Raw genomic sequence first — 12480 nt, forward strand, 5'->3', positions numbered from 1 at the left:
CGGAGGGCAGGGGATCATGCAATACTTTCTTTAATGGAAATGACCAAATAAATCCATGATAGAAAACCTCGCGGCTTGGTGATTTGGGTTGCTTACAGCTGACCTGTATATTGAGCATTCATCCTGATTCTGTTTGTACACAACTTGCAGGGCATTTATATGTCGTCAGCTATTCACTGAGCATCCATTCTGATTTGTTTTCAGGGATGTGGTACAATGCCATGTCTGGAGCATTTGTTATCTTGCACCTTCCCATGCACTTTGTTTACCACCACAAGTCTGGTGTTGATTTTATTTGGAGGAGGAAAGCAGGTTTATTGTGCAAGAGTGCCAAAATCACTTTAATGGGACAACCCAAATTTGCCCATGAATTGACTTCACTTCCAATTACAAAATAGTGGCAATCGGGAAGCAGCAGCGGTCATATATATTGGGCTCCGGAGGCGTAAACCTAAGATTCCAAGATGGATTTGTGAAATTTTTAAAAGTAAGACAAGTAGCACTCTTCTTCCTTTTCTTTCTGAGGCCTCCTTGCTTGAAGACCCTGGCTTGTCTGGATTGGCTGCAAGTTCAGGAACCATTCCATCAGAGCTATCTTGGACTCTTTGAGATGCTCTGACACATAGATCATCTATAGAAGTACTGTAGAGAACAATCATCCACGCCCAAATGTGCAGAAAGTGCAGTCCCACAAGTGATCCTTTATCTTGTGATAGTTTTGTCTGCTGCTTCTATAATAAACCACTTCTGTGTTCATTAACACAGGAGGGCATCAATGGAAGCGATTTCCTGGACTGCACAGCTTCTTACTTTCTCAAAAAGGGCTTCATGCACAGTTTAGAATGGAAACTTGGAATCGCGGCTTAGTCAAATAACACAGTTTGTCATAGCTACTCGATAGACCAGGAGTGTGTGACCTTTGGTCATTCAGATAATGCTGAACCACAACTCCCATCCGTTGGCTACCACTACCGCACAAGGCTTCAGAAAGTGGCACAAGAAAGGCCCAGACACCACAATGCCGGTGGGAGAAAAAGTCCATTTGCTGGCATAAACTCAAGGCTACATTTCCATCCTTTGGAACAGAGCCTCAGATGTGAGGGGCGGAAGGGAAACGAACCACCTTGGTGAGGGCGGTCTAGCTCTGGGGCCAGGCTAGGAAAGCAGAGGAGCACTGGGGAGGGAGGGAGATGGATGGGGTGGGTTGAGATGGAGCTCTGCCACCGCCCTCTACAAGGTCCATTAACAGTTTTGTACGGCTCAGCTCTACTCTGCTTAAGACTGCCTTTCCCACCATGAACCTGCCTGAACTCTGAGATCTGAGGCCCTTCTCTAAATGAGAAGTCCAGTCTGTGGCAACAACAGGAACGCTATCTCCAGGGAGGCCTGCCAGACACCAGCCTTGTAATTGTTTCAGCGCCAAAGACATTTCTGTGTAATATACTGTTAAGTCTGTTTTAATAATGTGCATGGGATTTTATTTTTACTTTGGTTGCAAATTACTTTAGGACGCAATAAATTTATACCCTTTTAAATGTGTTTGTGGGGGAAGGGGAGTTATTTTTCGTGGGGGGGGGGTTGTTTTTATTATATATTTTGTGTTTTTATCTTGTATTTTTATGTTGCGAACCGCCCTGAGATCTATGGGTGAGGGAAAATATACAAATTTAATTAATAATTAATAATAATAGATATAACAAACCTACACTTTTATAAAAACTTGTAAACTGCCTTGTGATCTTCAGATTAAAGGCGGCATGTAAATTTAATTAATCATCAGCAAAATCCCTAGCCATTGGCCATGTTTGCTGAGGCTGATGGAAATTGTAATTCAGCAACATTTGAAGGACCCAGGTGGCGCTGTGGTTAAACCACTGAGCCTAGGGCTTGCTGATCAGAAGGTCAGCGGTTCGAATCCCTGTGACGGGGTGAGCTCCCATTGCTTGGTCCCAGCTCCTGCTAACCTAGCAGTTCGAAAGCACGTCAAAATGCAAGTAGATAAATAGGAACCACTACAGCGGGAAGGTAAACGGCGTTTCCATGTGCTGCTCTGGTTCTCCAGAAGCAGCTTTGTCATGCTGGCCACATGACCTGGAAGCTATACGCCGGCTCCCTCGGCCAATAATGCAAGATGAGCGCGCAACCCCAGAGTCGGTCACGACTGGACCTAATGGTCAGGGGTCCCTTTACCTTTACCTTTTTTTAACATTTGAAGGGCCAAAAGTTTCCCCTCTTGCCTTAGACTAAGCTGGCTACTGGTAGACTGGGAGAAATAGGCGTTGCTATCAGTTTATGAGGCTTACAATGCAATCCTATACATGTTTAATCAGGTGCCCATTCAATGGGACTTACTCTCAGTTAAATACATACTACCATTTAAGAAGGATTGCATCCCTGGGTGAACATCTCACATAACTCAGTGCAATACTGTTTTCTGAACACACACACACACACACACGTAATTGTGCTGTAAATGCAATAAAAAGGGGAAAAATCAGTATTTGAATAACCAAGGAGCACAATGCAGTGCCAGATGGCATTTTTAGGGGTTTTTGTTTAAATAAATGGCACATATGAAGTCCTTGGCGTGCTGCTGAGATCCAGTGAGACCATTTGCTAAATCAATAAGGAGTCAGTAAAGCTTTATGACCATATGCCTCTTGTAATGAATAATCAGGGGAGAGTAATGACAAAGCACATCAATTTGATTCATCTGATATTTATTGCATGCTGGCAGGTTTGGGATGAAATATGCATGGAAGAATTAACATTTCTGCCTCTACTTTATTTCTTGATATCCAGTATACCCTGCTGAGTTTATGTTTGATCTGAGCTAATGAACCCAAATATCTTTGTTTCGCTCTTTTTTTAGGAAGTTTTATGGGTTGCTTTTAAGCTTGCATAAAGCTTGCATCAGCTGAACTTCCCCTCTTCTATACAACTATTAACGGCGAAGGATCCCTGTCTGTTTTGGCATTGGGTCACCCAGTTCCACACTTATGAAGTTTCTCTTAATGCTTTCCCAAAATCTACTTCCCATTTTCACCCATTAATTGCATTCCTGCGGTCAGGAGTGAGCAACGCATTTATCATGTCCTTGGTCATCTTTTCTATAATGTTTACAAAAAAAGACAGAGGATCCTAGTGTCACAGCAGCAAACCTGCTAGCACATTTGCCAAGCTAAGCAGGGTCCAGTATGGTTCACATTGGATAGGGAACCATGTGTTGAAATTCCTGCATTGCAGGGGGTTGGACTAGATGACCCTCGGATCCCTTCCAACTCTATGATTCTATGAATCTAAACATTTCCAAGAGGAAGGAAATCTGAATGTGCAATCAGATTTTAGCTATGCAATCAGATTCCAGCTCACTTGTTTACCCACAGGCCGGTCTGCTTATAGACAAATCCTTTTGTTATCTCAGATACTTGGAACAAATGTCTGTAATTGCCTTTGATCCGACTTGAGACTCTGGATCAAAAAATGTAATCAGTATAAAACTGGGATAGAGTTTGCTACCAGGGAATAGCTAATGGTTGCTTTTAGCGGTGCCTCTGTTTCTACAGACATAATTGAGCACATGTGGAAGACTTGGCCTCATCTAACACAAATACTGTATGCCAGGGGTGGCCAACTCCCAAGAGACTGCGATCTACTTGCAGAGTTAAAAACAGGCAGTGATCTACCCCAATAATAATAGTTAAAACAACACAGCATTAAATATTAAAAACTTCCCTAAACAGGGCCTTCAGATGTCTTTTAAAAATAGGATAGCTGCTTATTTCCTTGACATCTGATGGAAGGGCGTTCCACAGGGTGGGTGCCACTACCGAGAAGGCCCTCTGTCTGGTTCTCAGTGTCTGGGCTGAACGATGGGGGTAGAGAAGCTCTTTCAGGTATACTGGACTGAGGCTGTTTAGGGCTTTAAAGGTCAGTACCAACATTTTGGGGGGTTCAGGCTGTTGAGCTTTTTTAGGGAGGAAAGCCCGTTTTTAGGGGTTCAGGTCAAAGTTGTTGAGCTTTTTTAGGGGAGTCAAAGTTTTTGAGCTTCTTTGAGGGGAGCCAGTGACCTACCACAGATGTCCAGTGATCTACCTGTTGGACATGCCTGCTGTATGCCATTTTGCTTGTAGAAGCCTTGTTTAAGGGAAAGTGGAAATGTACCCTTGTCTTACTATTTTGAATTTAAGCTAGGATATTGTACTATTGAAATTGCACTCTAAATTTCTTTAATTTTTCTTCCGGTCATACCTACACCATATGTTTCAAGCACTCTTACACAACTTTAGCAGCCACAGTTTCTTTTGTTTTCAAAAGGCATTTACTGTACTTCCATTCTCACTGCTCTCCTCTTCCTATATACAGTACAACTGGACACAGTCACAGGGAATGCTGAGCTCAATGGCTTCTGTTAACCACCAGGCGTTACAGCACTCTGTAAATACCCCAGTCCATGGGAGGGAAACGACTCAAGAGCTCTCCTGCAAACAGTAAGTGTAGCCTTTATACGACTTGTTCAAGTAAAGCTGTTCCTTTCTTGGCAGCTCCACCTCAGCCTTTTTCATGGGACAAATATAAAGAAAGGAAAACCCTCCTTGCAGATCTCTTCCAGGACCATTGCACGTTCCAGGTAAGCAAACATTTAGGTAAAGGGGTCCACTGAATGAGGTCTGCTTCCCTATCTGTGCTCAACCCATTCAGGGACTCAGGATGGGCTTGTTCCTTCACATTAGGACTGCAGCTTACTAAGGCAGTCAGGTTCCTCCATCAAGAGTTTTTGCTCCATCTGTCTCTGCCTTGACAGCCTCCCCAACCCTGCATTTTAGTGTGAATTTCTCCTAATGCACACGTTTGCATTCAATTTTGCCCATTATCCACATTTTTGCAAAGCAATTTTCGCTAATACAATGCACTTTTACTAATTATCCACATTTTTGCAAAGGAATTTTTGCAAAAAAACTAATGCATTTTTGCTTGATTTTGGCATCCCTCTGTCTCGACAGACAATGGAGTCCGCCTCTGGAGGTGAAGTCAAACCACTGCATTAGCAGCACCAAAGTGCCCCTCCTTGGGGCGCAAGCCTGGGTACTGTGTATGGAGGTCCTGGGCTGCCCAGATGACAAGACCCCCAATTGCTGATGTGGTCCAAAGCAGAGCAATATATTTGGCACAGGCTTCCACCAATATATGCATTTTTATGCACAGATTAACTAGCATAGCATATGCCTTTTTCGTACATTTTGCTTGTACATTGCAAAATTCAGAGAAGTGTGAATTCCCAAGGACGGCTGTGTTTCAGTTCTCTTATTGTTCCAGAAAATGTGGTGCCTTAATTTGAGAACCCGCTGGTGATGGGGAATGCTATATTCTATGACCCAGCCTGCTTCCTCGAAACAACATGGTTAATCATCAGCACTTTTCCTGTTAAACATAGGAGGATACAGGTTTGTAGTGACCTTGCAAACAGTTCCAAGTAACGTTTCACTACAGTCAGAGGAGGAGATTAGGATCTTCGGGTTGCTAACGATTCTTTTTTTTTTGGAGGGGGGGAATAACAGCAGAAGAAAACAAAGCGCCATGGGGAACGACGGGTGTGATCAGGTGAATGAAGAAAATAAAAGCCAAAATGGTGAGATGCAACTCAAAAGAACCATAGGATATTTCGAAGGTGCCAGCTTTATCGTGGGCACCATTGTAGGGGCAGGGATCTTTGTCTCGCCCACTGGAGTGCTGAAATATTCTTTGCTCAACGTTGGCGTTGCATTGATCATCTGGACAGCTTGTGGCATCGTTTCGCTGATGGGCGCTCTCTGCTATGCAGAGCTGGGGACAGCTTTACCGTTTTCAGGAGGGGAATATAGCCACATCAAGAGAGCCCTGGGCTCTCCCTTGGCTTTCATCTTTCTGTGGACGGCAGTGTTCAACAAACCCGCCTCTAATGCCGCTCGGGCCTTGCTGTTTGCCGAGTATGCTACCAAGCCTTTCTACGGCGAGTGCCCGGTTCCCGACGTGCTGAAGAAATGCCTGGCTTTGGCGGTCCTCTGGTGCCTCGGGATCCTCAACGGTCGAAGTGTCAAGATGGCTGCTTGGGTGCAGACCGTTTTCACCGTCCTGAAGATGATGGCGCTCTCTGTGATTGCGGTTGGCGGGATTGTCCTGCTGATAAGGGGGAGAAAAGAGAATGTGGCAAGATTTGAGAATGCCTTCGGCTCAGAGATCCCAGATGCTGCGCAGGTTGCAGAAGCGTTTTACCAGGGGCTCTATGCATATGGCGGCTGGTGGTCTCTCAACTATTTGTCAGGTATAGCTCTCATTTTTGCTTTCAGTTGGCAGCTGTGATGTCTATGGAACTGAGGCTCCACACAGGTGTCAGTGACTTTACTTGATGATGAATAGAGTCCTGTACAGCTTCCTGGCTGGTTTCTTCATATAGGCCTGAAGCAATAATTTTCTAGGCCAAGGAAAGAGAGGGAGGGAGGAAACTGCAGGGTGGGTTATTCTAAAGCAGTGAACAACTAATTCACAAGGATCGAGCAGAGTGAAACAGCCGGTTTAATCACACAGAATACCACCTCACATTTCTGAACCCTAGGATTACCAGGTTGTTGTTGTTTTTTAAATGATTGAACTACTGTCATTCAATCAGGGGACACATAGATACAGTAAGTGTTAGGTCCAATTCTGGATCAGTTTCAGCCATGTGAAAGTATCCCTGCAGATGTTGTTCAATTCTCTCATCCTTGATCTTTGGCTATGCTCTCTGGTGCTGATGGGAGTCCAACATCATCTTGGGTGGTCACATGTTTCCCATCCCTGGTGGAAACCAGGGTATTGCGATGTGAGCCAAGGAAGTTGTGAGGTATAAGATCCTAAGTGCACACTAAAGGTATGCATTGGATCCAGGCAATTCCTGAATGATGCTTCTAAGTCAGCTGCTGTGGATGGATTCAGAGCTTCTCTGAGCTGAAGCAGGATCTCTCTGAAGCACCCTGAACTGCTGGGGACCTTTAAAGCTATTTGGGGTGATTAAGAGATCCAGATGTTTTTTTAAAAAAGCTATACAGACCATGCCCACTTAAATAAAATATGGGGACACAGGAAAGTCCCCCCCCCAGCATAATAAATCACAAAATGTGGAGCATGCACACTACAGTGGTACCTCGGGTTAAGAACTTAATTCGTTCCGGAGGTCCGTTCTTAACCTGAAACTGTTCTTAACCTGAAGCACCACTTCAGCTAATGGGGCCTCCTGCTGCCGCCGCGCCGCACCAGCACAATTTCTGTTCTCATCCTGAAGCAAAGTACTTAACCCGAGGTACTATTTCTGGAGTCTGTAACCTGAAGCGTATGTAACCCGAGGCACCACTGTATTTGAATGGCAATGCCCATCAACTTGGGGGGGGGGGCTGGCCTCATTTTTTTTTTTTTTGGCGGGGTGAAAGGACCTTGGTTCCTGTGATCATGTGTCTGAAAAAACCTGAAACATATGATGAAAATACAGGGTGCGGAGAGCTATTTGCAGACTGACAGGACTAGATTCTAATCTAGGAATTGCCAGTCCTTTGGGGTACATGGGCTTTTTGAAAGAGTGCTCTGGGACCCACCTACTCTCTCTCTCTTACAGACAGGAGAGAAAGCATATGCACACACACAATCACACACTTTGGGGTTTAAAATATATAGTCTAGACCAAGCACCCCCAAACTTCGGCCCTCCAGATGTTTTGGACTACAATTCCCATCATCCCTGACCACTGGTCTTGTTAGCTGGGGATCGTGGGAGTTGTAGGCCAAACATCTGGAGGGCCACAGTTTGGGGATGCCTGCTCTAGACTCTAGGTGAAAGGCAGATCCATATGAATTAAGACATATCCTCTCAAATTTGTATGATTTTACCTGGGACTCCACCGCTGCCAGAAGCACCATCAATTTAAAGCTGATGGATTTTCATGATTTTTGAATAGGGTGGTAACCAAATCACCGGAAAATTTATACCTGTGGAAACAACAACAACATATTTATTTATTTATTTATTTATTTATTTATTTATTTATTTATACCCCACCCATCTGGCTGGGTTTCCCCAGCCACTCTGGGTGGCTTCCAGCAGAATATTAAAATATTAAAATGCAATAGTCTATTAAACATTAAAAGCTTCCCTAAACAGGGCTGCCTTCAGATGTCTTCTAAAAGTCTGGTAGTTCTTTTTCTCTTTGACATCTGGTGAGAGGGCATTCCACAGGGCGGGTGCCACTGCCGAGAAGGCCCTCTGCCTGGTTCCCTGTAACTTGGCTTCTCACAGCGAGGGAACCGCCAGAAGACCCTCGGCGCTGGACCTCAGTGTCTGGGCAGAACGATGGGGGTGGAGACGCTCCTTCAGGTATATTGGACCGAGGCTATTTAGGGGCTTTAAAGGTCAGCATCAACACTTTGAATTGTGCTCGGAAACGTACTGGGATCCAATGTAGGTCTTTCAATGTAGGTTACTGGGAGTTATGTGGTCTCAGTGGCCGCTCCCAGTCACCAGTCTAGCTGCCGCATTCTGGATTAGTTCACAGAGAGAAGCATTCACCACCCTGCGGAGTCCATCTCCCAGTCCTCCCCGGGTAGCTTTTATAAGCCAGGATGGGCAAGGATCAAGGAGACAGGTGGTTGGTTTCACTTGTCCAAGCAGCCTGTCCACATCCTCTGAGGTAACAGATCAGAGTTGATCCCATGCAACTTGACTAGACAGGACTCTAGCACTCTCCAATCCCGGCCCTGCTCCCACAGTGGAGTCTACCTCTTCCTGTATCTGAGCAACTTTATCTGCAAAAAACTTTGCAAAATCATTGCAGGAGATCTTGTGGCTCATACTGGCCCCTGATGGACCAGGTGGTTCTGCTAAATGTGACCCATCAAACTTTTGATGGGATCCCTTGTAAAAATTATGAGGATGCATAAGAATCCATACCTCAAAAGCATGTTTTTTTGTGTGTGCAAATGACTGTGCTGGGGAGCACCAGAGCTGATTTTTATGGTTCAGGTGTGATCTGTTATTTGATGGTGGTGAGGTGTAGGGGAATCTATAGAAAAAAACATGCAATATGAAGAGGATCCATTTTACTGGATTTGACTCATGCATTCATCTCTTCCCTCTCTTTTTCTGACCCTCTCTTCTCACTCCCCACCCCAACACCCTCCCTCCCTCCCTTTGTCCTGCTCCCTACTGCATCTTGCCTTCTCACTCTGTTGCCTCCCCCATCTCGCAGTTAGCTCTCTGCATATCTCTGTTACTGGGCTAGGTAACTGTTAGCCAAGCTACAGAACTATGCTTAAGCAGCCCTCTCATACCTGGTGCAAGGAATGTATGTTTGTGCCAAGAACAGAAACATAAGATAAGGAAAACGGTTGGCACATAAGTTACTACCTACTTGGAGCATTCCAAAGTGGTGGTGAAATCTTCCCTTTGGTTTGCACCTGGTTACAGCTGCTGTGCGTGTTGAACAAACCTAAGCAGTGTACATAATGTACGTATTGTCCCGAGTCTTCATATTTGCTTTGTTTCCTCAAGACTGAACTAGGACCACACAGTTACTTCCTGACAGGCATCAATTTGACCATTGTTACTGGTTCTCAGAGCAGCAACTGGTGATGTAATCATTGCAAATTGATTCAGTAAAGCACAATGGCTGGGATCTGAAATTCCACAAAGTTGCAATGAACACACTTAAAATAATTCTCTTCCATTTCAAGAAAAGCTTTACATATGGAACATCCCAAACACTGTGGTTTAGAGAAGGCCACTGTTGCATGAGACCTCTCCATTCACCTTGGAGTTCCTATGTGTGCTTTCTGATTCTACTCTGTTTTACTTTTATAGTATGGGGAATGTTTTTGCAATGATCAACACGGTACTTGGAGGAACATAAGTTAGTAAAGAAAATATGGCCGAAGAAGCATAAATGGAAGCAAAGTTCTTTGTTTTGCAAAACAACAGGATACTGGGGGCGGGGAAGAATAACAATAATCATGCCAGCTAAAAACATGGTATAAGTATAAATGTAAAGTAGATTTTCACAAGATTCAGTGCCAATTTTCAAATTCATCATATGGAAATTCACAAAAATAGCATACCGGTAGTCATGAGTCTAGTAAAAGAAGTTATGGTGCATGCTTTCTCCCTTTACAAACAAATGTTTTGGAATGATTTCTAGGCAGAGGGCCTTCTTGGTGGTGGCACCCACCCTGTGGAATGCCCTCCCACCAGATGTCAAGGAAATGAACAATTATCTGACTTTTAGAAGACATCTGAAGGCAGACCTGTTTAGGGAAGTTTTTAATGTTTGAAGTTTTATTTTGTTTAATATTCTGTTGGAAGCCGCCCAGAGTCATAGATGCCAAGTCTCCCGTTTTTCGTGGGAAACCCCCGTATTTTAAACCGTTTCCCGCTGGCAGTCCGGATTGGAAAAAAATCCCATAAATCCCCCGGATTTCCTACCTGCCAGCGAGGCTCCATTTTTGGTGCCGGCGCTGCCCAATTTCCGGTGCCCAGACATGGGTAGCGCAGCACCGGAAGTCGCATCTACACATGTCCGGACATGCATAGAAGCGACTTCCGGTGCTGCTCCGCCCATGCCTGGGCACCGGAAATCGGGCAAAGCGGCACTGGAAGTTGCTTCTACTCATGTCCGGACATGTGTAGAAGCAACTTCCAGTGCCGCGCTACCCATGTCTGGGCACCAGAAATCAGGCAGCGCCGGCACCAGAAGTTGCTTCTATGCATGTCCAGACATGCGTAGAAGCGTCTTCTGGTGCCGCACCGCTGCTGATCCCGCATTTTTCAGCGGGAGAATTGGCAGCCATGCCCAGAGTTGCTGGGGAATAAATAAGTTCTTCTTCTTCTTCTTCTTCTTCTTCTTCTTCTTCTTCTTCTTCTTCTTCTTCTTCTTCTAAATTTTCTATTTCAGAGGAAGTTAAAAATCCCAGCAGGAACATTCCATTGACTGTGATGACAACACTTCCTTCAATAACTGTGTTTTACTTGCTTGTGAACATTTCATACCTGACAGTTCTCACACCAAAGGAAATTGTCTCCTCAGGTAGGCTGATTGGTTTGAATTTTTTATTCAAGAACTGATCATAGATATAATACATATTCAGTAGATAATAGAGAAAATCAGAGTTATGTTTGTGTGTTTAACTGAAGCCCCATTTGGTGATTTTTGGAAGTGCATTTTAAATTGTCAGTTTTTTTAGCCTATCCCGATCAGGCGTAAGGGATGAAGAATGAAACCAAATAAGCGATCGTTCAAGACTAGTTATGCTACAATGTGAAGGTAGCATGCTAGCCTGTTACTGATTTTAAAATTATAACTAATATAAAATAATTTCCCTTTGCCTTGGGATGAGACTCAAATCCCATTGAAATTTATGGATGAATTTCTCTTCCAAGTGATGATGCATGGTTTGTTGTAAAAAAAGAAAAGAAAGACATAAATTCAATGTGACCAGCATTATTACTGATTGCTGTAGGTATGCTATCTTGTTTCTGGGAATACAGATGAAATAATTACAACACACTTCAGTAACAAGGTGGTGTGTGTGTGTGTGTGTGTGTGTGTATATGTGTGTGTGTGTGTGTGTGTGTGTGTGTGCGTGCAATAAATGCACACATAATTTTGGCTAATGCCACACCTCTTATGGCAACAGAAAGTACACAATTTGAAATACTGCTTTCTGTGGAGCTATTAAAGGGTAGCCTACATGATAGCCTGGTGCAGTACCTCCAACTGCTAGCGTTTTAAATGGTCTGGCGGCCACTGAAACATGGGACTAAATTTGATGATCCAGGACAGCTGTAACCAGGAGTCTGCTAAGGATGTCAATGTTTCCTTGCAGTCGCTGTAGCAGTCACTTGGGCCGACAGGGTGATCCCTTCAGTTGCCTGGATAATTCCTGCATCTGTAGCCATCTCCATATTTGGCGCCCTCAACAGCAGTGTATTTACACTCGGACGATTGACCTATTCTGGAAGCCAATCCGGACATTTGCCCACCATAGTATCCATGCTCAATGTCCACCACTGGACCCCAGCGCCAGCCATGATTTTCTCAACTGTCGTGGCCTCCATTTTTATTATCCCATCGGACCTAATTGCTTTAACCAATTATTTTGGCTTCTCCGTTTGGCTGATGATTGGATTAACTTGCACTAGCCTGATTGTCCTCCGCTACCGAGAGCCGAATCTACACAGGCCGTACAAGGTAAAAAGAAATTTAAATACCTAATTAATTGCCGTATAAATAACATGCGAGTCTTGCAAGCTTTGAGCTATGGACACTGTAAGCTCAACCCCATTGATACTAGATGGGACATACGATATGTACATTAGAAATTGCCTTATGCTTAGACAGAAGATTGTTCCATCTTGTCTATATTGTATACACTGACTGGCAACAAATCTTTTGGAGGGCCAGGCAGAGGTTTTCTACATAAACCT

The 12480-nt window shown here is 44.2% G+C and overlaps 1 protein-coding gene across 3 annotated transcripts in view; it reads left to right on the plus strand.

The window, feature by feature from the left end:
- The first annotated feature begins 4455 nt into the window (after window positions 1-4455).
- Window positions 4456-12480, plus strand: part of SLC7A13 (solute carrier family 7 member 13) — a 36009-nt gene continuing 27984 nt past the window's right edge. For all 3 annotated transcript variants that reach the window (XR_009558001.1, XR_009558000.1, XM_060277723.1), the window contains exons 1-4: window positions 4456-4630; window positions 5004-6301; window positions 10949-11080; window positions 11880-12244. Coding sequence is in view for 1 of the 3 variants with exons in the window: in XM_060277723.1 (XP_060133706.1) it covers window positions 5578-6301; window positions 10949-11080; window positions 11880-12244 (1221 nt within the window). In the remaining 2 variants the exon portion in view is untranslated. The remainder of the gene's footprint in view (window positions 4631-5003; window positions 6302-10948; window positions 11081-11879; window positions 12245-12480) is intronic.

This window comes from Zootoca vivipara, chromosome 8, assembly GCF_963506605.1.
Source record: "Zootoca vivipara chromosome 8, rZooViv1.1, whole genome shotgun sequence".
Lineage (NCBI taxonomy): Eukaryota > Metazoa > Chordata > Lepidosauria > Squamata > Lacertidae > Zootoca > Zootoca vivipara.